The 27,556-nt window shown below is 36.7% G+C and overlaps 1 protein-coding gene across 1 annotated transcript; it reads left to right on the forward strand.

Moving 5' to 3' along the window:
- Window positions 1-60: 60 nt before the first annotated feature.
- On the forward strand, window positions 61-6,803 carry CCDC59 (coiled-coil domain containing 59). The gene is made up of 4 exons (XM_058741895.1): window positions 61-271; window positions 1,281-1,593; window positions 4,089-4,188; window positions 6,321-6,803. Exons 1-4 carry the CDS (start codon window positions 61-63, stop codon window positions 6,480-6,482), a joined length of 786 nt encoding a protein of 261 aa, XP_058597878.1. The 3' UTR covers window positions 6,483-6,803.
- The last annotated feature ends 20,753 nt before the right edge of the window (window positions 6,804-27,556 follow it).

Below are 27,556 nucleotides of genomic sequence, written 5' to 3' on the forward strand. Positions count from 1 at the left end.
AGACCGTATGAATACGTCTCCGATCTGGACTCTAGTTGGGTGATTGATTGCTTTTGTCTCATGACGTACTTTCACAGCGTCCATTGTGATTTTTCCTGGCGACTTGGTTGGTGTGCTATGGCGCCGGTGAGGCCGGCGGCTCGGTGGCCGGCAGGGAATTTTGGGTCACGTAGCGACGGAGTTTCCCCGGTCGCATTCAGGAAAAAGAATGTGAAGCAGAGGACGTGGCGATCTAATCATCAGCAGGCCTTCGTGGGAAGCGTTCGAGAGGGTATGTAAGAAGGCAGCCTTTTACAAATCCTCAGGCCTGCGAAATCTTAGGATATGAGACTCGCCATAGCAGGGAAGAAGGCTTTAGGATCCAGACCCGGATCTCCTTGGGGCAGAGGGGGCCATTCCCGGACCTCCTTGGGGCAGAGGGAATATGGGAATATGGGAGCTATGGGCTTCCCATAGCTCAGGAATGGAAGATGAGGCGGTGTTGCTAACTAAATCTTTAAACGTGTTTCCCGACTTAACCCCATTCTTGATCAGAATTGTTTTTCTTACAATTTTTCTGTGAAACTGTTAGCAGAGCATCTATGGGTCCACTTCTGCATGTATTAAGGCAAAGGATATAGAGAAAGATGGGACTGAAATGTACTGCCCCAAATCCTTGCTGATTACAAATATCCCAAAGCTTTGGAAACCGTTTTCTTTTATTGATCTTAATGAACTTCGCTTTAGTTTGTTTTTATTTTGTCTTGCTGTCTGCACGTGTCCTCAAATCCCATTTGGAATGTATAAACTGTAAGTTCAGTTTTCTCGTAATTGCTAGCTGTACAGAAAATCATGCACTGTCTTCTCTTTTTTGTACTGAATTTCTTTCGAAAATCAGTCATACTGTGCTTTTCTAAGGTAAAATAATTGATGTGAGTTTTTTCTGAAAGTATTGGAGACCTAGAGTAAGTGTTTTAGATGAATGAAGGAATTCATTTTGATTTTGGGTGCAGTCGGTTGGAGTTATGTAACATTAGTCATTTTCTCTTCTTTGAGATTATTGAGTGTGTAAGACTAATATTAGCCTTGTCTTTTTGCAAAGGACCAGCATCCTATTCATTACATTCTCTTAAACCTGTTTTATGAAATGACTTCTTAAAGCAAAACTAGTTTTGCTAGTAAAGTAATTCGAGTTTCTGAATGTGATGATGTAAAAAGTTTTCCATGTTAAATTAATAGCTACATTTTTCATAGAATTTATTTTCTGAGAAAGTTAATTTATGACTGATATTCTTCAATAGGACAAGGCTTCGCATTCCAAAGAAAACTGAAGATTCAGCAAAATTACAAGAAATTGCTGTGGAAGGAAAAGAAGGCTCAAACCTCACAGGAATCCCAGTTCACAGATCGATACCCTGATCATCTAAAACATCTTTATTTAGCTGAAGAGGAAAGACTCAGGAAGCAACTTAGAAAAGTTGAACAGCGTTTATCACAAGAACAAGTTGATCAACCTTTGCTAAAAGAACAATGTAGCACTGCCCAAGCTTTGTCTGAAGAACATTGTAGTGCTGAGCAGCCTCAGGCAGCAGAGCAACATAGCATAAGAATAAAGTATGTATTATTTTCTTTTCAAGTCCTTTGGATAGAAGTAGTGTTTTATGAAAGAGTTTATAGGACAGTTTGTGGAATTTGGAATTTTTCTCATTTAAGGCATTTTAGAAATCACAGTGAATTATGTGAAAATATTTTCAGGGAAGCTTTCTTTTTAGCTAAAATGACTGAATTAGGCTAATTTATGTTAGTGGAAGAAGTAATGAAGTTGGAATTAAAAGATGTGGGTTTTGGATTTCAGCCTCAAATGCATTTAACTTTTTTGGACCATGGTAAACTCTTGTTAGAAGTACATGTTGAAAAAAACCAACAACTACTTTGAGAGATATTATAGTATAGTGGTTAACATCAGACTCTGGAGCTGGACTTAACATACTGGTGCCTCTTCTTTGAGATAGAAATGATAATAAGAAGTATGTGATTCAGAGCTGCCATTTGTTCAACTCCAGAATGGATATTCACACAGACTCTGTGGTACTCCTGACCCATCTCATGGTGCTATGAAGACTGGTTTATTTATGTAAGGTATTTAAAAAGGTGTGTGGTATATAGGAAGTACTACATAGGTGTTAGCTGCTGCTGTTACTACTATTCTAGATTTTTTCCCCCAGAGGACATAGACTTGGTTGCAATTAAACAAATAGATGGCATAGCTGTATAACACTTGGGTTTTAAAAGAGCTGACTTAACTTTCTCTATGCATACCTCAAGTTAAAATGTGCTAAAACCTAAACTGGCACAGAATCCAGCTGTTACTTGGGACTCTTAACTTTTTAGTTCACTAAAACACCGTTCTTTAAAGTTGTTAGTATCTGGAGCACTCACTGCCTCCCTTCGGGGTGCCTGGCTGGCTCAGTGGGTAGAGTGTGTGACTCTTGGTTTCAGGCTTGTCACGTCAAGCCCCACTTTGGGTGTAGAGATTGCTTAAAGTTGTTAGCTACTTGTGGTAAAAGTAACAGGAAATAAGACCCCAGGAAAAAGTACAATTGAAAATAGAAACAGATGCTAAAAATTCAATTTTGTCAGTAGGCATGTGCATCATATTATTGAATAATGGATGTATAGTTCTGGCAAATCTAGAAATGCAGGTTTCTGTCATTCTTGGTAATAATTGAGGTAAGGAGGGTTAAACCACGAGACACAATATGAAGGTAAAAATCATATTGTTAAAGATTTCTTAACTTTGAGGTCAAAGCAGGAGAAAGTTACTGAAGAAGTTAAATAGAAGTGTCATAATTGGAGAAAGGGGAATACAGAAACAATGAAGTCAGCAGAGGACAGTTGTAGAAAGTAGAGATTGTTCATGTATCAAACACTGTAAAGTCCAAGAAAAACGGGACTTTAAGAACAAGTCTTTGGATTTATGGTTTAGGTAATCATTGGTGACTTTGGAGAGATTTTCAGTAGATAGTCCTTATTAACGTGGATGTAACTACCTAAAGAATGGAGACCAGGAAGGGAAACACTTGGGGAAAAACCTGGTGCAAGAAAAGAAAACATGAGCAGGAGAGAAGAATGTCACTAGAACTAAGGGAATGAAGTTTTCAAAAATAGTGAATGGTCAATTAAATGAGACTAAATAATGCCCATTGATTCAATCATCATATTTGACTAGAAGGCCATTTTTGACGTGGATAGTTTCATTAAAGAGAACAAATGCCAAATTGCAAGAAGTTAAGGAGTGAATGTGATATGACATCTGTAGTCTATTTTCTGTTCTTTCTAGGTATTTGACAATGAAAGGACAAGGAATAAGACTGATAGTTAGAACAGTACATAGAGTCTGGTAATGAATAATTTATGCATTTGTTCAAGAAAGGAACTGTTGAAATATGTTTTATTGTAGTTGTGAATTGGTGTAGTGAAAAATTGAGACTGGGAAAAGGAAGATTAATTACTGAATCAGATAGCTTGAGAAATGAATGTCATCTGAGCTTCAGTAGTTGAATTAGATTAGAGTGGGACATCAGAGAGGGGGAAGTACTTTAATATAGAACAGTTTTAAATGGAGACTAGGTTCAAGGTATAGTCATTCATGATTGAATAGGTTAAGTAGAGACAAGTTGATCAAAGCAGTTTGGGATTAAAGTTCATGTACCACCTACAACTTCTGTAACATCCTTCAATTTAAGGTTTTCTTCCTACTGTCATTTCTGTCATTCTTGTGCTGCTTTGCTTTCCTGTTTGTTAACATTTTAGAATCTTTCAAAGCTTTCTGTGTTGTCCCTGGTTGAAATATTTCTCAAAGAGTCTCTATAATTACTTATTTATAATTATTTTTTAATTGTATTTTGAAAGCTGTAACTATATTTTTAATATTTTTTTTTGGACATTTTGCTAATAAGATTGATGTCCTCTTCCAGCCTCTCTTCCTTGCTCTGTTCATTTGCATCAGTGACATTTTACTATGCAAGTACTATATTTGACATAATTGTGTCATAATTTTGGTTGCACCATTTTTAATCCTTTGACTTACATATCTTTATCTTAAAAAGCTCCATTACTATTCCAAGGAAAAATAAAAAGAAAACATCAAATCAAAAAGCACAGGAAGAATATGAACAAGTACAAGCTGAGCGTACTGCTAAGAAACAAGTAAGATCTTTTAAAATATTTAAATTCTTTTTTTTTTTTAATTCTAAATGTATACATAAAGCTGTGGTTCTTAGTATGTGTATATAGTATGTTTTCTGTAAATTGCTATTGAATAAATGAGTGATCGGAGAAGAGCTGGAGAATTTTAACAAATTCCTCAGTCATTTCTATTATCCTCAAGAAGGCATGCATACTAGTAGGTCAAGAATAGGATCTTAAAGATACTGCTTATAGGTTAATGAGTATCTGGGACAACAGTTTTTAAGAGTATGGTCTAGGAACTTGCACTTTTAACAAGTGTCTCGAGATTTTTATGTATAATAAAATTTGAGATCTACTGACTTGAGAAGAATAGATTATCATAATTTTACATTGAAACAGGTAAAAGAGGGAGGTGTTAGAATAAAATACTTCTTTCTAAAGAGTTGATCTTGCCTATTAAAAACTTACTAGATTAGCTTAGCAAAAAGTTACCAGTCTTTATTGTCATTCAGAAGCCCAAAATTATAATAGTCTTTTTCAAATGAAAACAAGATGATGCAGAGCTTCAACAAAATTGTTCAATCTGTGGTTTCTATTTTTTGCATTGAAGCTATATTAATCCATCACTTTAAAAAGGATAGCACATCAATCAAAAACTACTTCAAAGATGGTATTGACATGAAATTTCTGTTATGTCTTAGCTTTAGAGTTTGTATAATTAAGAAATCTGGAAGTTTAACATGTACAATTCTCCTGATTATTTTTAAACTGATGGTAGACTAGGATGAAGAAGAAACATTTCTCCATGGAAGTATTGTACATTTGTTTCATAGTTTGTTACATTATGCTCTTTTCTAACCAGCAACAGTCAGTTATTAACTGCCACCTTTGGAAATGGTATAACAGGTAAAGTAAGGACCATTATACTATAAAACGTTTGGTATCTTTTTGAAATTTTCTTTATATATATGAATATTAAGGCTTTGTAGTCATGAAAATTGATAGTTTCTTAGAATTTATGGATATCAGATGTCAGGAGAAAAAGCCAACACCAATCAATCCATGAGAAATCAAAACTACATAAATTAAATAAGCACCCATAATAGATGCTAAAACTTCAATTTCTTTTGTTTGTTTGTTTTTGTTTTTTTACTTTGTTTAGAGAAACTCCATAGAGGTAAACTAGCCTGTATATACCTGAATTCACAAATAAATTCCAGATCTTTTGTGCTTGTTAAAGTAAATGAAGTATTATACCATAGGAGGACATAAGTTTGAGTGCTAATCAGACTTTGCATTAACAAGATCTAGATAGGAGACTTGGTCTTACAGGGTATTTGGGATTTGGGACAAGTCACTTTCCATATCATGGAATGTCAGTTCTTCATCTGTAAGATGAAGATAATAGCCTAGAATGACAGTTTTTTAAGAATAGAATATGCTATGATATGAAAGCACTTTGATAATTAAGTTACATACAAATACAGGCTGTTGTCATTTGGGTGCTATATGTGTTACTAGGGAAATTGAGAAACAGCACATGTATTGCTTTTTTTTTTTTTTTTTAAGAACTTTTGTTTAACTTTTGTAAGAATATTGTGCATTTCAAATAGTGCTTTTCAGGTTTACATAAAAATTTGAATTATTTTTCTTATACTCAAATGAATTTGAGTCTTTATCTTAGCAAATCAAAGGAGCATAATTCTTAATCACAATCATAATGCCTAGCAGTGTTTTGCCTAGTATATAGTCAGTAAATGTTTCCTTAATTAAATCTGTCAGATGGCAAATTAAATAGAATACCAGATATTCTACAAGTGAAGATTTTTGTATTATATGGAGTAGGTAATCTCTAAAATCCCAGATCTAATTAAATGATGAAATCTTACATATATATGCCTTCTTTCCTCTGTGCTCTAATTTTAGTTGTAGCCAAATAACTAAAAAACGTTAATAACTTTGTGTTAGTCTGTGTTAGAGCATTATAGAGTAAAGGCAGAAGGTAACTACTTAAGCGACAGGTAACACCTCTTATTTTGCAAAATCTAAGACAAGCCTAAAGTGTTTGCATGGTAATAGCTATTTCAGCACAATGACTGAACTGTATCTACTGTTTGTTACTAATGCAAATTGCATGTTAATAATTGTAGGAATTTGAGAAGAGAAAACAAGAGAGAGAAGAAGCTCAAAGGCTCTATAAAAAGAAGAAAATGGAAGTATTCAAAATATTGAGCAAAAAGACTAAAAAAGGCCAACCAAACTTGAATTTACAAATGGAGTATCTTCTTAAAAAAATACAAGAAAAAAATTAAAGCAGCCATGTTTTTAATTAAAAGTTAAAATAGCTGCCCTCTATTGAGTTCTTTTGTATATATACTGTTCCTCCTAACAATTAACTAAATTTATTAACATAAAATGGATTGCTGAGCTACGCTAAGTATAAAATGTCCAAATATTTTTTTTCTTGTGAAAGAAAATTTTCTGTATGCTTTGCAATTTATTTGTTTCTTACTTATTTGCCTTCAAGGTGGCCCAAAGAACTGAAAGAACTTTCTATTTGAATGTGTTTAAGCATGTAATATTTTTGTACCGTATGAAATTCAGATGAAATTAAATGTTTTGAAAATAAATGAGCACAGCTTTCAATGAATTATTTCAATTAAATATTTTAGTAATGGATTATTACATTTTAAAAAAATTTTTTTAAACATTTCTATTCATTTTTGAGAGAACACTAGCAGAGGAGGGGCAGAGAGAGAAGGAGACACAGAATCTGAAGGAGGTTCCAGGCTCTGAGCTGTCAGCACAGAGCCAGACCCATGAACCATGAGATCATGACCTGAGCCAAAGTCAGAGGCTTAACCGACTGAGCCACCCAGGCACCCCTCAGCTATTACGGTTTTAAATTCAGAAACATGAGAGCAGGTTACCCAGGTGCTGAAACTATCCTCTGCCCCCACTATATTATCCTGTGGTCTTTATTTATTTTTTATTAGTGCAACAGTGATTTCAGGAGTAGATTCCTTAATGCCTCTTACCCATTTAGCCCATCCCCCCCTCCCACAACTCCTCCAGCAACCCTCAGTTCTCCATATTTAACAGTCTCTTATATTTTGTCCCTCTCCCTGTTTATATATTATTTTTGCTTCCCTTCCCTTGTGTTCATCTGTCCTGTGTCTTAAAGTCTTCATGTGAGTGAAGTCATATATTTGTCTTTCTCTGACTGATTTTGCTTAGCATGATACCCTCTTAGTTCCATGTATTTACAAGATTTCATTCTTTTTGATTGCCAAGTAATACTCCTATCCATTCATCCCTCGATGGACATTTGGGCTCTTTCCATACTTTAACTATTGTCGATAGTGCTGCTAAAACATTGGGGTGCATGTGCCCCTTGGAAATAGCATACTTGTATCCCTTGAATAAATACCAAGTAGTGCAATTGCTAGGTCTTAGGGTAGTTCTATTTTTAAATTTTTGAGGAAACTCCATACTGTTTTCCAGAGTGGCTGCACTAGTTTGCATAGCCACCAACAGTACAAAGGATCCTCTCTGTGCACATCCTTGCCAACATCTGTTGTTGCCTGAGTTGCTAATTTTAGCCATTCTGACAGGTATGAGGTGGTATCTCATTGTGGTTTTGATTGTATTTCTCTGATGATGAGTGATGTTGAGCATCTTTTTATGTGTTGCTGGGCCATCTGGATGTCTTCTTTGGAGAAGTGTCTATTCATGTCTTTGTCCCATTTCTTCACTGGATTGTTTGTTTTTTGGGTGTTGACTTTGGTAAGTTCTTCACAGATTTTGGATGTTAACACTTCAGCTGATACATTGTCTGCAAACGATTCTGTCGGTTGCATTTGAGTTTTGCTGATTGTTTCCTTCACTGTGCAGAAGCTTTTTATTTTGATGAGGTCGCAGTAGTTCATTTTTGCTTTTGTTTCCCTTGCCTTTGGAGACGTGTTGAGTAAGAAGTTTCTGTGGCCAAGATCAAAGAGGTTTTTGCCTGCTTTCTCCTCGAGGATTTTGATGGCTTTCTGTCTTACATTGAGGTCTTTCATCCATTTTGAATTTATTTTTGTGTATCGTGTAAGAAAGTGATCCAGGTTCATTCTTCTGCATGTCACTGTCCAGTTTTCCCAGCACCACTTGCTGAAGAGACTGTCTTTATTCCATTGGATATTCTTTCCTGCTTTGTCAAAGATGAGTTGGCCATACGTTTGTGGGTCCGTTTCTGGGTTCTCTATTCTGTTCCATTGATCTGAGTGCCTGTTTTGTGCCGGTGCCATACAGTCTTGATGATACAGCTTGAAGTCTGGGATTGTGATGCCTCCTGCTTTGGTTTTCTTTTTCAAGATTGCTTTGGCTATTCAGGGTCCTTTCTGGTTCCATACAAATTTTAAGATTATTTGTTCTAGCTCTGTGTAGAACAGTGTATAGATTTTTCACCTCTTTGGTTATATTTATTCCTAGGTATTTTAAGGTTTTTGTTGCAATTGTAAATGGGATCGATTCATTGATTTTTTATTGCTTCATTATTGTATAGGATTGGAACCGATTTCTGTTGATTTTATATCCTGCAACTTTGCTGAATTCATGGGATCAGTTCTAGCAGTTTTTTGGTGGAATCTTTTGGGTTTTCCATATACAGTATCATATCATGTGGGAAGAGTGAACAATTCACTTCCTCCTGGCTGATTTGGTTGCCTTTTATTCCTTTGTGTTGTCTGATTGCTGAAGCTAAAACTTCCAATACTATGTTGAATAACAGTGGCAAGAGTGGACATCCGTGTCTTGTTCCTGACCTTAGGGGGAAAGCTCTGTTTTTCCCCATTGAGAATGATATTAGTATTGGGTCGTTCATATATGGCTTTTATGATCTCGAGGTATGCTCCTTCTATCCCTACTTTCTTGAGGGTTTTTATCAAGAAAGGATGCTGTCTTTTGTCAAATGCTTTCTCTGCATCTGCTGAGAGGATCATATGGTTCTTGTCCTTTTATTGATGTGATGTATCACGTTAATTGTCTTGCGGATATTGAACGAGCCCTGCATCCCAGGTATAAATCCCACTTTGTCATGGCGAATAATTTTTTTAATGTATTGTTGGATCCGGTTGGATAATACCTTGCTGAGGATATTTGCATGCATGTTCATCAGGGAAATTGGTCTATAGTTCTCCTTTTTAGTGAGGTCTCTGTCTGGTTTTGGAATCAAGGTAATGCTGGCTTCATGTAAAGAGTTTGGAAGTTTTCCTTCCATTACTATTTTTTGGAAAAGCTTCAAGAAAATAGGTGTTAACCCGACCTTAAATGTTTGGTAGAATTCCCCTGGAAAGCCATCTGGCTCTGGACTCATTTTTTGGCAGATTTTTTATTACTAATTCAATTTCTTTACTGGCTATGGGTATGTTCAAATTTTCTATTTCTTCCTGTTTCAGTTTTGGTAGTTTATATGTTTGTAAAAATTTGTCCATTTCTTCTAGATTGCCCATTTTATTGGCATATAATTACTCAAAATATTCTCTTATTAGTGAATGTATTTTGTATTGTTGGTTGTGATCTCTCCTCTTTCATTCCTTATTTATGTGGGCCCTTTCCTTTTTCTTTTTGATTAAACTGGCTAGGGTTTTATCAATTTTGTTAATTCTTGCAAAGAATCAGCTCCTGGTTTCATTCATCTGTTCTGGTTTTTTTAGTTTGTTTTGTTTTGTTTTGTTTTTTTGATATCATTGATTTTTGCTCTGGTCTTTATTAATTCCTGTCTTCTGCTGATTTTGGGTTTTATTTGCTGTTCTTTTTCCAGCTCCTTAAGGTGTAAGGTTAGGTTATGTATCTGAGATCTTTCTTCCTTCTTTAGGAAGTCCTGGATTGCTATATTCTTTCCTCTTATGACCGCCTTTGCTCTATCCCAGAGGTTTTGGGCTGTGGTGTGATAATTTTCATTGGCTTCCATGTACTTTTTAATTTCCTCTTTAATTTCTTGATTAGCCCATTCATTCTTTAGTAGGATGTTCTTTAGTCTCCATGTATTTGTTATCTTTCCAAATTTTTTCCTGTGGTTGATTTTGAGTTTCATAGTGTTGTGGTCTGAAAATATGTACCGTATGATCTTGATCTTTTTGTACTTGTTGAGGACTGATTTGTGTCCCAGTGTGTGATCTATTCTGGAGAATGTTCCATGTGCACTTGAGATTCTGCTTTAGGATGAAATGTTCTGAATATATCTGTTAAGTCGGTCCAGTGTGTCATTCAAAGCCATTGTTTCCTTGTTAAGTTTCTGTTTATATGATCTCTCCATTGTTGTAAGTGGGGTGTTGAAGTCCCCTACTCTTACGGTATTATAATCAATGAATTTCTTATGTTTGTGATTAATTGATTTATATATTTGTTTTCCTTCACGTTTAGAACATAGATGTTTACAATTGTTAGGTCTTCTTGATGGATAGACCCCTTAATTATGATACAATACCCTTCTTCATCTCTTGTTACCGTCTTTATTTTAAAATCTAGATAGTCTGATATAAGTGTGGCTACTCCGGCTTTCTTTTGGTGACCATTACCATGACAGATGGTTCTCCATCCCCTTATTTTCAAACTGAAGGTGTCTTTAGGTCCAAAGTGGGTCTCTTGTAAACAGCGTATAGATGGATCTTGTTTTCTTATGTATTCTGTTACCCTATGTCTTTTGATTGGAGCGTTTATACCATGTTTAGAGTGAGTATTGAAAGATTTGAGTTTATCGCCATTATGTTGCATGTAGAGTTGGAGTTCCTGGTCTCTGGTCCTTTTAGTCTTTGTTGCTTTGGTCTTTGTTTGTTTGTTTGTTTGTTTGTTTATCTTTTCTCCCCTCAGAGAGTCAGTCCCCCTTAAAATTTCTTTCAGGGCTTGTTAGGTGGTCACAAACTCCCTTAGTTTTTGTTTGGTGGGAAACTTTTAATCTCTCCTTCTGTTTTGAATGACAGTCTTTCTGGATAAAGAATTCTTGGCTGCATATTTTTCTGATTCAGCACATTGACTATATCCTGCCACTCCTTTCTGGCCTGCCACGTTTCTGTGGATAGGTCTGCTGTGAACCTGATCTGTCTTACCTTGTAGGTTAAGGTCTGTTTTTTCCTTGCTGCTTTCATTCTTCTTTCCTTGCCTGAGTATTTGGTGAATTTGAGTATGAACTGTCTTGTTGATGGTCTGTTTTTGTTGAATCTTATGGGAGTCCTCTGTGCTTTCTGGATTTTGATGTCCAGGTTAAGAAAGTTTCTGCTATGATTTGCTCATACAAATTTTCTACCCCTATTTCTCTCTCTTCCTTTTCTGGGACCCCTATGATTCTGATGTTACTCCTTTTTAATGAGTCACTGATTTCTCTAATACTTAAGTCGTGCTCTTTTGCCTTGGTATCCCTCTTTTTTTTTCTGCTTCATTATTCTCCAGAAGTTTGTCCTCTGTATCGCTGATTCACTGCTCTGCCTCTTCCATTTCTGCCACTGTAGCATCCATTTTGAGAATGCAGCTCAGTTATAGCATTTATTTCATCCTGAGTAGGGTTTACTTTAATCTCCGCAGAAAGGGATTCTAATCTATTTCGACTGCAGCTAGTATTCTTATTGTGATTCTAAATTCTGGTTCAGACATCTTGCTTGTATCTCCGTTGGTTAAGTTCCTGGTTGTCATTTCTTCCTGGTGTTTCTTTTGGGGTGAATTCCTTCGTTTTGTGATTTTGAAGGAAGAAAAGGAATTAATGAGGTAAAAAATAAAATTAAAATTAAAAAATTAAGACAACACACACACACACAGAAAAAAATCAAATAAATAATGCTAGGTCCTAGGTGTGTTTTGGTCTGGGTGTTGATAGGGGCTTGACAGATTAGAGACAAAAGGGGAAAAAGAAAAAGAAAAAAGGAAACGTTTGAAAATTTGAAAAAATGAATGCAGTGCAAGAAAATGAAATGATGGAATAAAAATAGGATTTTAAAAACTTACAAAAAAGTTTTAAAAAGTAGAAAAAATGAAAAAAATTGTTTTTAATAAAAAGTGAAAATAAACGTAATTTTTTTCTCTCTGTATTCAAGAAAAAAAAGATTAAAAAAAAGAAAATTGAATAGATGGACCAGCAAACAGACTGAAATACGGTTGAAATTACCTTGTTTTCCCCTGGGAGTCAAACTATGAAGGACTTTATAGTCTAAAACTATGCAGGCGCGGAGATTTGTGGTGTTCCTGAAGAGCGAGGTTGACCCTGTTGGGTGGTGTTTAGTGTAACAGCTCTGTTCTCCACTAGATGGCGCTGCTTAGCTTGCTGGGGTGGATTTTTGTGGCACTTGTAGGTGTGTATGCGCATGCGCGGAAGGGGTGAAAAGGGCGTCACCCAGCTACCCTGTTGCCAATACTGGAATTCTGCTCTCCCCGATCAGCTATCGCACACCCGTCCTTTGTCTCTGGCTTCCCTCCACTCCCTGCTTTTACACTGTCGGTGACCAAGCCGTCAGGTTGCCAGGTGGCACCTCCCTCCTGAGTTTTATCTCAGATGTGGCTGTCTTTCACAACCCCTCACTTCTGAGGGACTGCCGCTTTGACCCGTTCTGACCCTCTGTGAGAGGGTCTCACTGAGCAATGGCCTGGAGCCAGCTGCACCCAGGAACATTCACCTGACCGTGCTGCTGCCAATGCCCAGGGACTGTGGCTGGGTGCCAGCCGGCCCCAGAAAAAGTTCACGCGATCGTGTAGCAGCAGCGTCTCAGGGAATATGGAGAATCACAACACACATCTGGCACCAGGCTTCACCCTTAATGACCCTGTTCCAGCACCAGCGAATGTGGTTCTCTGGGGTCCGCAGGGGTCTTTACCTGTGGGGGGCCACACAGCGTCTACCAGATGTCCTCCCAGCAGGGGAACCGCCTCTCCGTGTGTGGCCTGAAGCCCCCCGGACTTCACTCTCTGCTCCTGAGGATTGGCCCTTCTCACCAGAGCACCGCCAGGTATTGAGCTGAGGAGTTTCAGACTCTGCGCTCCCCCTATTTATAGAGTCTTGATGGAATTTAAACCCTCTCCTTTCTCCTTTCTCCCTTTTTTAGTTCAGTCCCTGCGGCTGTTTCCACTTTTCCACTTTCTCTCCAGCTGCTTTTTTTTTTGGGGGGGGGGTGCTTTTCCTGTACTCTCCCCCTTGTCTCTGTCCTCTCTCCACAAGCAAAAACAGCTCCTTACCCTCTGCAGCTTCTCTCTCCCCCAGTTCACCTCTCCACGCCGTGTATCTGCTGAGTTCTGTGGTTCAGATTGTGCAGATTGTTGTGTTAATCCTCAAATCAGTTTTCTAGGTGTGCAGGATGGTTTAGTGTTGATCTCTATCATGTTGTCTTTATAAAATTTGGTGTAAGAATTCAGACTGCTATTTACAGGTATTCTCTTAAGTGGAAGCACACAGGTTGTTAGTGTCAAATCTTTTGAAAGATGATGGGAACTGAGCAGTGTCACAGCAAGAATTAAGTTTTCAGGTTTAGTGGGACCCTATTATGGAAGAATGTTGTCTCTGTGCATTACCAGTGCTGGGTCCACTGGTAACCTTTGTGAACTGAGGGAAAATGCTGGTACGTTGCTTCTCCTGTCTCCCTGCAATCACTACAAAATGAGAAGGGCTTCATTGAAAACAAAAGGAGTGTAATAATACTGTTAAAACCTTGTATAATAAAATTGTGTAAATGGTAACACATGCAGCCTGGTACTGCATTAAGGTTTCAGGGAGCTGGTGTGCTTTACTGATCACTTTGCATTTGAAAGTGCTGTAGGAGGGGCGCCTGGGGGGCTCAGTCGGTAAGCGGCCTGGTTAAGCATCTGACTTCAGCTCAGGTCATGATCTGGTTTGTGAGTTCGAGCCCTGTGTCAGGCTCTGAGCTGTCAGCACAGAGCCTGGAGCCTGCTTCAAATTCTGTGCCTCCCTCTCTTTGCCCCTCTCCCGCTCACACTTTGTCTCTCCAGAATGAATAAACATTAAAAAAAAAAAAAAATGCAGTAGGAGATGCTGAGGAAACAGAATTTACCAAAGAGGAAATCCTTGTTACATAGAAAAACAGTGCTTAGAAATGTGCAGTACATTATATAGCCTTTAAAACATGTAATTCAAAAAGGCTGAATGTGGCTACCTTAGAAAAGAGAATACATTGTGAAACAGTAAAATATTTCAATGAATTACTGTATAGTGATTTCACACATGTTTTTCTTTCACTTCTAAACACTTTGTCAGGATAAGAGCAGGGAGACACTTTATCAGGATAGGATAAGGAAAGAGATCTAGTCTTTTTGAAAGATGAGTAAAAAGGAGTTGAGTGCATTTTAAAAATGCTCTTGAGCAGCTGCTGTATGTGTAGGGTCCATGTTAAGGTATTAATCTTAAAAAAGAACTTCCTCCAAGCAATTTACAGAGAAGTAAATGCCAAGTAACAACATCATAAGACAAAAGTAATCTGTGATGATGAGGTATCAAAAAAAAAAAAAAAGGTTCAGATTTCATTCATTAAGGAACTTCTTCATGCACTAACAGAACTTCTTACAAGGCACTGGCAGGGGTCCTATTTCAAGGTTTGGATAACATTGATGGTTTCAGAAACATGTTTTAACAAACAACAAGTGATTTTGTTGTGGATGGTCCTCGGACCGCATTTTGCAAAGCATTGGACAAGGCCTCAGTTTTCTGAGAAACTTTTGAAGACAGTAGGGATAGTTTCATGGGTGAGGTGGCAGGTGGGAAAAACCTTTAAGGTTGAGAAGAGGTGAAGACATCATGAGGAAAAGACAAAGGGAAGAAAGCCTGGGATATATTTAGAAGTTTGTTTAAAAGTCTTAAAAATAGTTACATTTCTGTTATTATGGATGGGGACTATCACATCCTTTGTTGATGTCTTCTTCCATGTGGAGGAGACACCCTCAGCCCAGCCTAATGGCCTCTTTGCTGTTCTAAAGTTTTCTGCCCAGCGAGGTAATGACTTACCTAATAATTTTGGGGAGAACGCCTTGCCTGCCTGCACAGTGCATATACTTTTGATTACTATTCTCATACTGAAACTGTAAAGAACAGGGAAGTATTGATGAAGAACAGGAGGAGGAACGGATGGAGGCAGAGCAGGGAGAAGGCCTGTGTTTTGGGGAACGTAACATCTAAAACTCCAATTTGTGCTGCATGGGTCAGTATGTTAAGAAATAAAGCAGGAATGAAACTTGAGTGAACATGGTATACAAGTGGAGAAGCTTTGGGTGGTCAGAGCTCGTGGTTTTTGAGCTCAGACTTTATTACATCCACAGGGAGTTTGGATCTTGCCAGTTTGTAGAGGTTTATACTGGGCATTAATTTGATATATATATCAAATTTGATACACACACACACACACACACATATATATGTATGTATACTTGCAGTAGGCTTTTAATTGTTACCATTTTGGCAAGATAAGTTAAGCCTTAAGGCACATGGGATTTTGATCTGAAGTTCAGGGTAGGCTTGTCTACACAACACTGGTTATTTCTACAGAGGCAGGGTGCAATACTGAGCCTCAAGCAGAAGTGCACAGGCATCAACAAAGAAGCAGGGTAGAAGGTGGGCGTGGTGGAAACACACAGCCTTCTGCAAAGGCAAGGAATGTGGGAGCGGGGCTCACTCAAAACCTGGCCTCCTGGATAGTGTCAGCTGATATCAGCCAAGATGAGGCTCGGTGAGCTACTGGCTCTGCTGGCATTAAAGGCATTGGCAAGTAGAGGCCGCATCAGGGTGCAATCTATTGCAGCTTGACCCTGAACTACATTGAAACTCATGAACACTAGGGACCTCAGCAGAAGCTGCAGAGACACTAGATAGCCACTGCATTTAGGATTTAATGATAGAAAAAATATAGCCGTGCGGAACATTAATGACTATATCAGTATTTGCTGCTCTTAAACTTCAAGGCAGAGGACCTTGTGTGCAGTACAGACTTCTACATCCCCATAGCTTATTTTACAACTGGAAGTTTGTACCTTTTGATTCCATTCACCCCCCACCACCTGCCACTTGATTTAATATCGTTTATAGATGGATTTTGAAAATGACAAAGGCATCCACTTTTATTGTGCCTGTTGGAAACACAGACATGAAAGCGATCCATTACATGATATTTTATCTTCCCAAGTAGTAAAGGTAATAACCCTCACTGAAGCCTGTACTGTGGCAAAAGACAGAAGATAAAACAAGAGGAGATATGGTTTTGGAATTGTTTGTGACTTTGAAATGCTATGAAACCTGAAGGATTTATGACATCAAATATTTTGACTAGTGGTGAGAAAGTTACCTATGACTTAGTGGAAGCTATTCAAGACTCACAAAGAAACAGTGGTTGTGAATGTAGAAGTACATAGGCAGACCAAAGGCCAATGTCAATGCCCTCGTAGAGCTGCACACTAAATGAGCTTTTACCAACCCAGCCAAATGAGATGCCTCTAAGTTGATGTGTCTCCTCACCAAACATTCAGACAGATAATTTTCCCAATTTAAGCAGGCTAAGGTTGACTCACAGCATCTACATCAACCTTCTGAAATACAGAATTGGCCACCAGAGGGATGGAGGCCAGAAGTCCACTATCAAGGTGTTGCAAGGGCTATGCTCCCTGTGAAGGCACTAGGGAAAGATCTGTCCCAGCTCTCTTCTAGCTCTGGTAGTTCCTTGACTTGAGGCAGCATAACACCAATCTTCACATGCTGTTCTGTCTGTGTGGCTATCTCTGTGTCCAAATTTGCCTTTTTTTATAAGGACACTGATTATATTGTAGTAGGATTCACCCTAATTATCTCATTTTACCTTATTACCTCTGTAAAGACCCTATCTCCAACTAAGGCTGCATTCTGAGGTCCTGAGGATTAGAACTCCAATGTATCATTTTTAGGGGCACACAATTCAACCCATTACATACATTATCATGAAAATGCTTTACAACGTTATTGGGACACCATTTCTATTCCTTCTATGGGTTCATGTGTCAATGTGAATTTCCACTCACATGATACCTTAAACTGAGGCTAAGTCAAAAATGTCTCTAGGGGCTCCTGGATGGCTCAGTCGATTAAGTGACCAGCTCTTGATTTGGGCTCAGGTCATGATCTTACAGAGCTGCATCGGGCTCTGTGCTGCCAGCATGGAGCCTGCTTGGGATTCTCTGTCTCCCTCTCTCTCTGCCCCTCCCACATGCATGTGCTCTCTCTCTCTCTCTCTCTCTCTCAAAAATAAATAAAACTTTAAAGAAAAAAATTCTCTAGAAGCACACAATTTCAAAAGGCAGTCTGAACCAAAGATGATAATGGATGTGAAGCCCATGCCTGAGATTGACGAAATACGACATAGCACAATGATTTTTTTTAATCTTTCTCTTTTAGTAATTATTGTCCTGGTATTTGGTTATTTAACCCAAATATCATGAGATTGTTTTCTTTCAGCATAGTTGAGTTTATCATATTCAGTTCTTGGTATATTCAAAATACATGGTTACCGGGCACCTGGGTGGCTCAATTGGTTGAGCGTCTGACTCTTGGTATCGGCTCAGGTTGTGATCTCACAGTTTTGTTAGTTCGAGCTCTGTGTTGGGCACTGTGCTGACAGTGAAGAACCTGCTTGGGATTCTCTGTCCCCCTCTCTCTCTGCCCCTCCTCACTTGTGCTCTCTCTCAAAATAAATAAACTTAAAAAAAAATCATGGCTAACAATTTGCCTGTTCATTTCCAATAGCTATAAATAAAAAATTGGTTGGGTCTATGAGAACTTCTGTTTACATACAGAAAGTCTCCATGCTACCATGGGATTATCCTTATAATTCCAGTTACTATGCATAGGCACCAGTAATTGCTGTGGTTCCAGATGGCCATATCCACATGAAGTTTGTGAAACCCTTCCTGTTATTCTCTGTAGAGGCCAGTTTACCTCGTCAAAATCCACACGGGTCCTGATCCCATGGGTCATGAGTGGGGACAGCCTTCCCTCAGGAATTTGACAAAACACCTAACTAAAAATAAGTAATAGACCATAAAACATATGACCCACAAGGAATGAAATGGCCATAGACCACCCCTCATACAATAGAAATGAACCAATCAGGAATGGACAACCCAGCACCTTGAGTTATCAAACCAATACCAGTAGGACCTGAGAAGGAACAAGGGGGAAGGGAAGGGGGTGGGGGGTGACTAGAACCTTATAAAACAAAGACCCTTGCCTATTATCGCGGGCATTCACTTTTGAATGTCCCCTCTCTGTAAATAGCTTTCATACTATTCTTTTAATTTTATAGTTTAATAAACTTTTGCCTGCTGCTTAAAAAAAAAATAAAAACAATAGAGAATGGTTATCACAAACACTTTCAGTGTGTGTCACTTTTGGTAATGTTCGGGAGATGAAAAATAACGTAAAAATAACAGGAAAATAATATAAATATTTGTCATTACTGAAAATTTCTTAAGACTTGATTTTTTAGTATCTCCTTCCTATATTGCATTTGTGGAACTAGAGCTTATTAGATGTTGCCTGTTAATTGATTAGGCTGAGTAATTTAGCCTACCTTATAATCAACTTTGCAGTACAGAGTCCACTAGAGATGGCAAAGCAACATTCCATTGGCTCAAAAAAGGTCATCACTGGTTGTTTCAAATTCTACTTGTGGTTGTGTTTATAGTAATGCAGTATAGTCACGTAGGGTTCAAAATATTATCTTAGTGGACCAGTTCTGTCACTGAACCTCTGATATACAGAGACATTCATATGACAATTCTATGCCAGAGTAAACAAATTATGTCAAAGCTTGTCCTCTGAGGTGAAGGAATAACCATAAGAAGAGACTGATGGGGGCGCCTGGGTGGCGCAGTCGGTTAAGCGTCCGACTTCAGCCAGGTCACGATCTCGCGGTCCGTGAGTTCGAGCCCCGCGTCAGGCTCTGGGCTGATGGCTCGGAGCCTGGAGCCTGTTTCCGATTCTGTGTCTCCCTCTCTCTCTGCCCCTCCCCTGTTCATGCTCTGTCTCTCTCTGTCCCAAAAATAAATAAAAAACGTTGAAAAAAAAAAAAAAAAAAAAAAAAAAAAGAAGAGACTGATGAATTTTGGCCTCTTGGGCACACCTCATACAAAGCAGAGACACCCAAATGCCATAATTCTAAAGTAGCAAAATCACATACAAAGCAGTGGTGCTTGGATGGTATAATCCTAAAATGGGCATTATACAAACACTCCAACTATCTCAGTGCTTACTTAACCCAGATCTACTTATCTAATGGACATTACTCACAGACCTTGTTTTCCTAATATGGAACAGAGGGAGCTCACAGTCTTGTGATTATAGAAGACTAGTCCATTTCTCCCCCACCCCAAACTTTTTTTATGAGAACCTCCTGGGTTTGGTCTGCAATTATGTACATATAATTTTATTACTATATATTCTATATACTATGTAGATAATATTTATACAACAGAAATAGAGAAACTAGTAGAAGGAAATAACAGGTTGAAAAATGTTGAGTTTGTTCAATTTATATCTGAGTAGACCTCAAATTATCTGTTCACTACAGTGGAGAAAGTCAAGTGGATCTTCAATACCATCCATTCCCTCTCACCATCCTTAGGAAAAAGTCTTTTGGAAATTCTTCTTGAGTTAATTACCATGGCAGGAAGTTTTGAAGGTTACTTTTTGTGTTTTAAATGTAGATTAAAATCTGAATTCATTAAAAAACATTAGCATATTTGTGTGACTTGTATTTTATGCTTGCATATCTAGAAGAGTTATTTGGATTTCTTTTGTTCTAATCTATGTATAATTTGGCATAATATCAAATGTATCATCTTAAATTTTAAATAGTCACAATAACTATTTGCCTTTGTAAAAAGTGGAAAACTGCTAAATTCATCCATTACATTCTTACCCCCATTTCCAAGCAAATTTACTTTTTGTATACTTTATAACAAATTAATTTTAAAAATCTAAGTTTTTTAAGTAAACTCTATGGCCAACGTGGGGCTTCAACTCATGACCCTGAGTTCAAGAGTTGCATGCTCTACCGACTGAACCAGCCAGGTGCCCCCTAAGATCTAAGTTTTAATCAGAGAAGAGAGTTTAAAATTTATGCAACCCATGTTTAGCCCTTTAAAAATTTTTTGAGATGTATTCTGTATTATGAATTACCACAATTTATAATCTTCAACATTTATATATTCTTCTTCATAGGATATATAATCTGTCATCAACTCTTAAGACTTACATTCTTTGATTTTATAGTAATGTTTTTACATTAGTGGCTTAATAGGTGAGCCATCCACATGAATCATGACAACTCTTCAGTGTACATAGAGGTTTTGGCAATAATGGAATATGTACTTTTCTAGAAATTAGGAACCACTAATCTAGTGTGAAAGGAAAGAATTATTCTTTGCTATTAATTGAAATAGTTTAAGAGTCTGCAGTATTTTGCTGTCCCAATAATAACTAAAACCGAGAAACATTAATGATTAATGTAAAGTGTAATAGGGACAAATTATGCTTGGATTATTCACTTACACAATTGCAATTTGACTAAGGATGGCATTTATTTATATTTACAGTTGTGATCACAGATTATTATTGTTTTGCCACTTTCAAAAAAGTTATTAAAGAATATGTGAACAAGCTTAAATGTTCTATTCTACCTTGGTACACACTGCAGATGACAAATTCAGAGCTTGGCTTCTGACACTGTGGGAATGGGCCAAATTACTTCTGGATTAGACACTGAAATAGTAATAAATACTACTACTAGGCCTTTCTAAAACTGGCTCAATTAACTGCACTCAGGTACATTTATTTCATCTAGATTTCATGAAGACACATTCTAAATATAATTTATAAATGAGAACATATGAAGTAAATGCTTAATTATTTATTCAAGGTCACACAACAATTTGGTGTCTGAGCTTAAACAAAAACTCAATTTCCTAACATTTGCCTCAAGCGGCTATGTGGATAACTCTAGAAATTCCATCTGTGAAATTTCAATCAAGACAGATGTATTTAAACCCTTTGAAAGCTTTGCTTGCTATGTAAATTCCACATTGCAGACTGATTATTATATAGTCATTCACAGTGGTCTTTTTTTTTTTTTTTTTTTTTTTTTTGACAGTACATGCTGGCACAGCATTTGACACCCTTTAGAGTAACTATGACACATACACATTCAAATAAATTAACATCTGGTCTTAACTGACTCTTCTAGGTTGACCAATATGATCTCCCCAGAATGCAGTGATCCTTTAGCTAGCAATATCGAGAACAGTAAGCTTTCCTAGTTCTCTCCCCCATTTAAAATTTTTCTTGTTAAAAAAAATAACAGCATCTAACATATCTACAGGTATCCATCTAACATTCCATGTTTGAGATTTTGGAATCACTGGAAAAGAAAGGAGGGATCAGAAAAAGATTTAAGAACAATCAAATGTTTACATGGAAATTAATCACACTTCTATTTACAAGCCATGTGACTGCAAAATGACTTACCATCTCTGTGCCCCAGTTTATCTATCATTAAAATGAACATAATAATATAGGGTCCTAACTCATTTTCCAAATCCTTGAGTCCAAGAGTGCTTCAGATTCAGAATGTTTTAAATATGTAATTCAGTGCAAACACCATATATTTACATAACAGTCACAGCAGGGTCTCAAGCAGCATATTAAAATATTAAAATTGCTGCAGTAAAATGAATATTCAAACTAAGAGATGATTCAAGAATATAAATAGCCTCATATCAATTCAGGTCAGATTTTTGCCTATGTGAAAAAAAAAAAAACCAGAACAAACAAAACCCCAAAGTTTTCAGAGACTTTTGCCTTTTAAAACTGTAGGTAAAAAGATCATTAGCCTGAAATAATGCATCCATAATAGGGTAACTTAAGTGGATAAATAGATTCTTTCATGCTTTTTAATGATCAAAAATGATAAAAACATTGGAGAAAAATATATATGTTGTCAATAAAAGTAAATATGTTGTCATAATTGCAATTATCTGCCTATAATATTTTAGATATTAATCACATTATATTCTGTGATTAAAAATCTAATAATTTTTACATTGCCAAATTGAAAATCATGCCTGTTTTGTGTCACAGGATGTAAACCCATTCAATTACTAATGGCAGTTATAGCCATTAAGAAACCTTGGGGTGCCTGGGTGGCTCAGTCCGTTAAAGCATCCGACTTTGGCTCAGGTCATGCATGATCTTGCTGTTCAGAGTGCAAGCCCCACGTCAGGCTCTGTGCTGATAGCTCAGAACCTGGAGCCTGTTTCAGATTCTATGTCTCTCTCTCTGTCTCTGTCTCTGTCTCTGTCTCTCTCTCTCTGCCCCTCCCCCACTTGCACTGTCTCTCTCAAAAATAAATAAACATCAAAAAAAAATTAAAGAAAAAGAAACCATAAAAAAATTCTCAAATGACACTTTATGAGTGCTGGATCCCTTACAGATGAAACCTGCCAATTTTGAATTATCCACTCTTATTTCTTTATCCCTGAAAACTTTTGACACTTTTGCTACCCCAAAAAATGAGATTTTAAGCAGAGGATATGAATTAAAATTATCTTCCCTAAATTTAATTGCAGAGACTTAAGTGGGCTAGTGCTAATACCACTTTAAAAAAGTAAAAGTGTATGGGGCGCCTGGGTGGCTCAGTCGGTTAAGTGACTGACTTCAGCTCAGGTCATGATCTCATGGTTTGTGAGTTTGAGCCCCATGTCGGGCTCTGTGCTGACAGCTCAGAGCCAGCTTCCAATTCTGTGCCCCCCTCTCTCTCTGCCCCTCTCCCACTCACACTCTCTCTCTTTCAAAAATAAATAAATATTAAAAAAAAAAAAAGTAAAAGTGTAGGGGTGTCTATGTAGCTCAGTCAATTGGGCATCTGACTCTTGATTTCCACTTGTCTTGATCCCAGAGTCTTAGGATCAGGCTTCATGCTGACCATGGAACCACCTTGAGATTTTCACTCTCTCTCCCTCTTCCCCTCTCCCCCACTCACACTTTCTCTCTCTCTCTCTCTCAAAAGATTTTTTTTTAAGTAAAAATGTAATTTCTCCTGAAGTTCATATTCAAATGTAGATTTATAAACATATTTTTATATCCATATAAACTAAGAGCTCAGACATTTTAAACTTTTAGAACTACTTTACTAAATGTTGAACGTACTATTTTCCCTCTCATAATTACCAGATATTTTCATGTGAAACAAGGTTGGTATTTTAAGGCCAATTAAAAGCAAACTAGTAATTTGAGGTAATGAAAGATATAAATGTTAGAGAAACAGATACTGAGATTCTATTCTTCTGACACATATGTAAGAAGTAAATTAATATCATCATTGTAATTACAGTTACCTGGCACTGTGCTCAGAAATTTATAAATACTATCTCATTTAATCCCAATGAACTTTATGATTCCATCCAACCCTATGATTGGCTAATATCATAACATGATGATAAAAACAGTAATAAATAAATAAAACTTAAAAAAAAACAAATATAGAAATACGAATTCAGTACAACTGTTTTATTTATTTTTAACTGTATTTATTTTGAGAGAGAGAGAGAGAGAGTGAGCACACACAAGCAGAGGAGGGGCAGAGAGAGAATCCCAAACAGGCTCTGTGCTGTCAGCGCAGAGCCCAGCGTGAGGCTCTATCTCAGGAACCATGAGCTCATGACCTGAGCCTAATCAAGAGCCTGATGCTTAACTGACCAAGTCACCTAGACACCCCTGTGTCAAAACATTTTCAAAATTAGTATTCCAGTTGATTCAAGTATCTCATTTCCAAATAGGTATGATATTCATTACTTGCTTAACGAGAGTTTCTTTTAAGCCAGTGACTCATTTTATAATTACAAAAATGAAAAATAAAAGATATTACAAAATGATCAACTAACATGTCTTTCCAAAGAAATTCTAGTATAGAATAGTTATATTTACTTGTCTTTTCTTATCTTCAGTATCAAATATATACACAAAAGCATTCTCTCATCTGGTGGCCAACAAAATTTTGTACATTATTTAGTATTCTGCTGGAGAACAAGTTGAGTAGCAGTATATTTAAAAATGTATATGTATATGAATATTATATTTTTATAAATATTAGAGTCAGATGAAAATACAGATTTTTAAGAAAGGAAAATTATGTGGAATTATGAACTATTAATATATTGCTATACATCTCCCCAATATAGTATTTTATATTTCTCTACCTATATTACAGATATATTTTTACATCATTAAATGGTCTGATAAGTCAGCATTCTAATGGTTTATAGTTGAATATATTTTAATATTGAACCATCATAATATTTTAATTAATTGAGTTACTGACTTTTAGATTATGACTACCCTAAATAAAAAACAATGTAATGGAATTTGTGTATTTAAATCTTTAAAAAATTTTTGGATGAATTTTTCTTTACAGATATCTGTATTATACGAAATATCCATACAGAAATTCATACCACATTTTCCTGTTAAACTAAACTAAATATTTGGCAAATTTTGACATATTAGCTATAATCATTAGCTATTTATCAGGTAAATAATGCAAAGTATTCTTTCTTGAGATTTAAAAAAAATTATCAGGGTGCCTGGGTGGCTCAGTTGGTTAGGCTTCCGACTTTAGCTCAGGTCATGATCTCATGGTTCGTGAACTGAGCCCTGAATTGGGGGCTCTGTACTGACAGCTCAGAGCCTGGAGCCTGCTTCGCACTCTGTCTCTCTCTCTGCCCCTCCCCTGCTCATGCTCTCTCTCTCTCTGTCTCTCAAAAATAAGTAAATGTTAATTTTTTTTTTAATTTTCTAGAATCACACTAAACAATTTTAGTGGAAAGAAAATGTAAAAAAAAATAGTATTATATATCTTTCAGTTTTGAAAAAGACAGAATATATATTTTGCCCAACTCCTTCTTTTTTTTAAATGTTTATTTTCAAGAGAGAGAGGGTGAACCGGGAGAGGGAGAGAGAGAAGGGGACAGAAGATCTGAAACAGTCTCTGTGCTGACAGCAGAGAGCCTGATATAGGGCTCAAATTCACAAACCATTAGATCATGACCTGAGCTAAAGTTGGACACTCAACCGACCAAGCTACCCAGGTGCTCCCCCAAACCCCTTTTTACATAGGTTTATTAAAAGATGAAAGTTCTTAACCATATTACCATAAAGCTGTAATATTTCCCACCATTTTTTCAAAAAAGGATATTTTACTTTCCCAATTAATTTGAAATGGTTGTTAACACAAATAGGAGATAGGGAAAAAAATCACTGCATGGAACTGGCTTAGGCTTTAAAATAACGTGAAACAAAGTAATTACCACATTCCTTTCCAATAATATCCTGATACATTGCAGTATGCTTCTAGAAACTTTCAGTTTTCTAGAAGATTCTATTTTATCCAGATTTCCAGTAACAAAGTATAAGTTTAGAAAATAATTTTATTTTGGGGGTGCCTGGGTGGCTCAATCAGTTGAGCATCCACTCAGGATGACCTGAGAATTCAGCTCAGGTCATAATCTCACAGTTTGTGGGTTTGAGTCCCTCGTCAGGCTCTGTGCCAATAGCTCAGAGACTGGAGCCTGCTTCATTTTGTGTCTTCTTCTCTCTGCCCCCTCCCCCATTCCTGCTCTGTCTCTCTGTGTCTTTCAAAAGTGAATAAGTGTTAGAGTGGGAGAGAGCCAAAGCATAAGAGACTGTTGAAAACTGAGAACAAACTGAGGGTTGATGGGGGGTGGGAGGGAGGGGAGGGTGGGTGATGGGTATTGAGGAGGGCACCTTTTGGGATAAGCACTGGGTGTTGTATGGAAACCAATTTGACAATAAATTTCATATATTAAAAAAAAAAGAAAAAAAGTGAATAAGTGTTAAAAAAATTTTTAAGAAAAAAAAGAAAATTTTTTTTGTTTAAAATAATTAACAGATTTTAAAATGATCTTTTAGAATTTTAAGTGCCTTAAGCCTTAACAACAACAACAACAACAACAACAACAACAAAGAGACAGAGAGAGACAAAGAGAATGGAAACTCAAATCAGGGAATCTAAGAATGTGGTTTTCAAGGGCAGAGGTTATAGGAAAAATGGGGATCTGGACTATGTATTTCTTAAGACTGATTTTTTTTCCCTCTTGTGCACATAAAGAACCATTAACAATGCAATGGTTAATTTCAGAGTAACAGAAAAATTCAGTTAGCATCCTGATATTTAATAAATCCTTTTCTTGGAACACATGACATTTGTTCTTTCTAATAGATACGTCCTTTTTGAACCAAAGGTACACAATTGTTAAAGGGTCTCTGACCTGACAAATCCCTTATGGAGTTTAGAAAAGAAAAAGAAAGTGTTTGCTTTTTTCACCCAGTTTGGTCTTGTTTCACAAATGGTCCTATTCTATAATGCTTCATTGAGGCTCAGGATCCCAAGATGGGTTTTTTTTCTCCCTAGCAACTAAAGTGTTAATACGCGAAGGTGTGTTAAGTATCATGAGAGTTGTGTCTGTTCTATCCCTAGTGCAGATTCTTCTTCAAAGAGTATGTCTTGCATTTTGGGATTAAAGAAAATGAGCCAGAGAGTTGCTACTGAGTGAAGAAAAGTAAGATAAATAAATTCAGGGATGTGGCATCATGTGTATATTTTATTAGGATACCATTTTATTTTTCTCATAGAAGGCTACTTCTTTATCATATTTTATGCTTAAAAACAAATTATTATGAACTTATATTTTCAGATGACAAAAGACTAAGATTGATTAATTTAGCTTACATTTAATTTGCAAGTAATATAGCAATCTACACATTATATTATTAAATTTTACTGTAACACAGATAGAAGACCAATGGCTATGCTTTACCATCACGTTTTATAGTTGATATAAAGTTTATATAAAATTATAGTTAATACAAAGTACATAGGCAATATAGTATGGGTGGGGGAACTATGGATGTCTTACCCTGATACTTTATAGTTAATAAATGTACTGTAGCTGAGATAGGGAGACCTTCACATATGTTGGCCTGTCCATCTTGTGTAATGTAGTTTAACATTTACTCAACTGATCATAATAAAGAATCAATTCATTTCCTGAACTGTGTTAAAGTTTATAATTTCCAGGTCATAATATAGATTGGCCTTTAATATAACACATTTTAGTTTCTAAGATGAGAACATATAATTTGCATTTTCTAAAGTCACAGCATGAGACTGCTTAAACTCTGCAGCTGGATGTTTATAGTTGCTTTTTTCCTAATTCTCCTTGTGGTGCTGTAATTGGATGTGCTAACATATTAAAATTCACATCTTTTGTGCTGATGTTGTATTAATGCATTTTCTCAAGTTGAGCATTCAATTGCAACAGTGCA

The sequence above is a fragment of the Neofelis nebulosa genome, chromosome 8, assembly GCF_028018385.1.
Source record: "Neofelis nebulosa isolate mNeoNeb1 chromosome 8, mNeoNeb1.pri, whole genome shotgun sequence".
Taxonomy (NCBI): domain Eukaryota; kingdom Metazoa; phylum Chordata; class Mammalia; order Carnivora; family Felidae; genus Neofelis; species Neofelis nebulosa.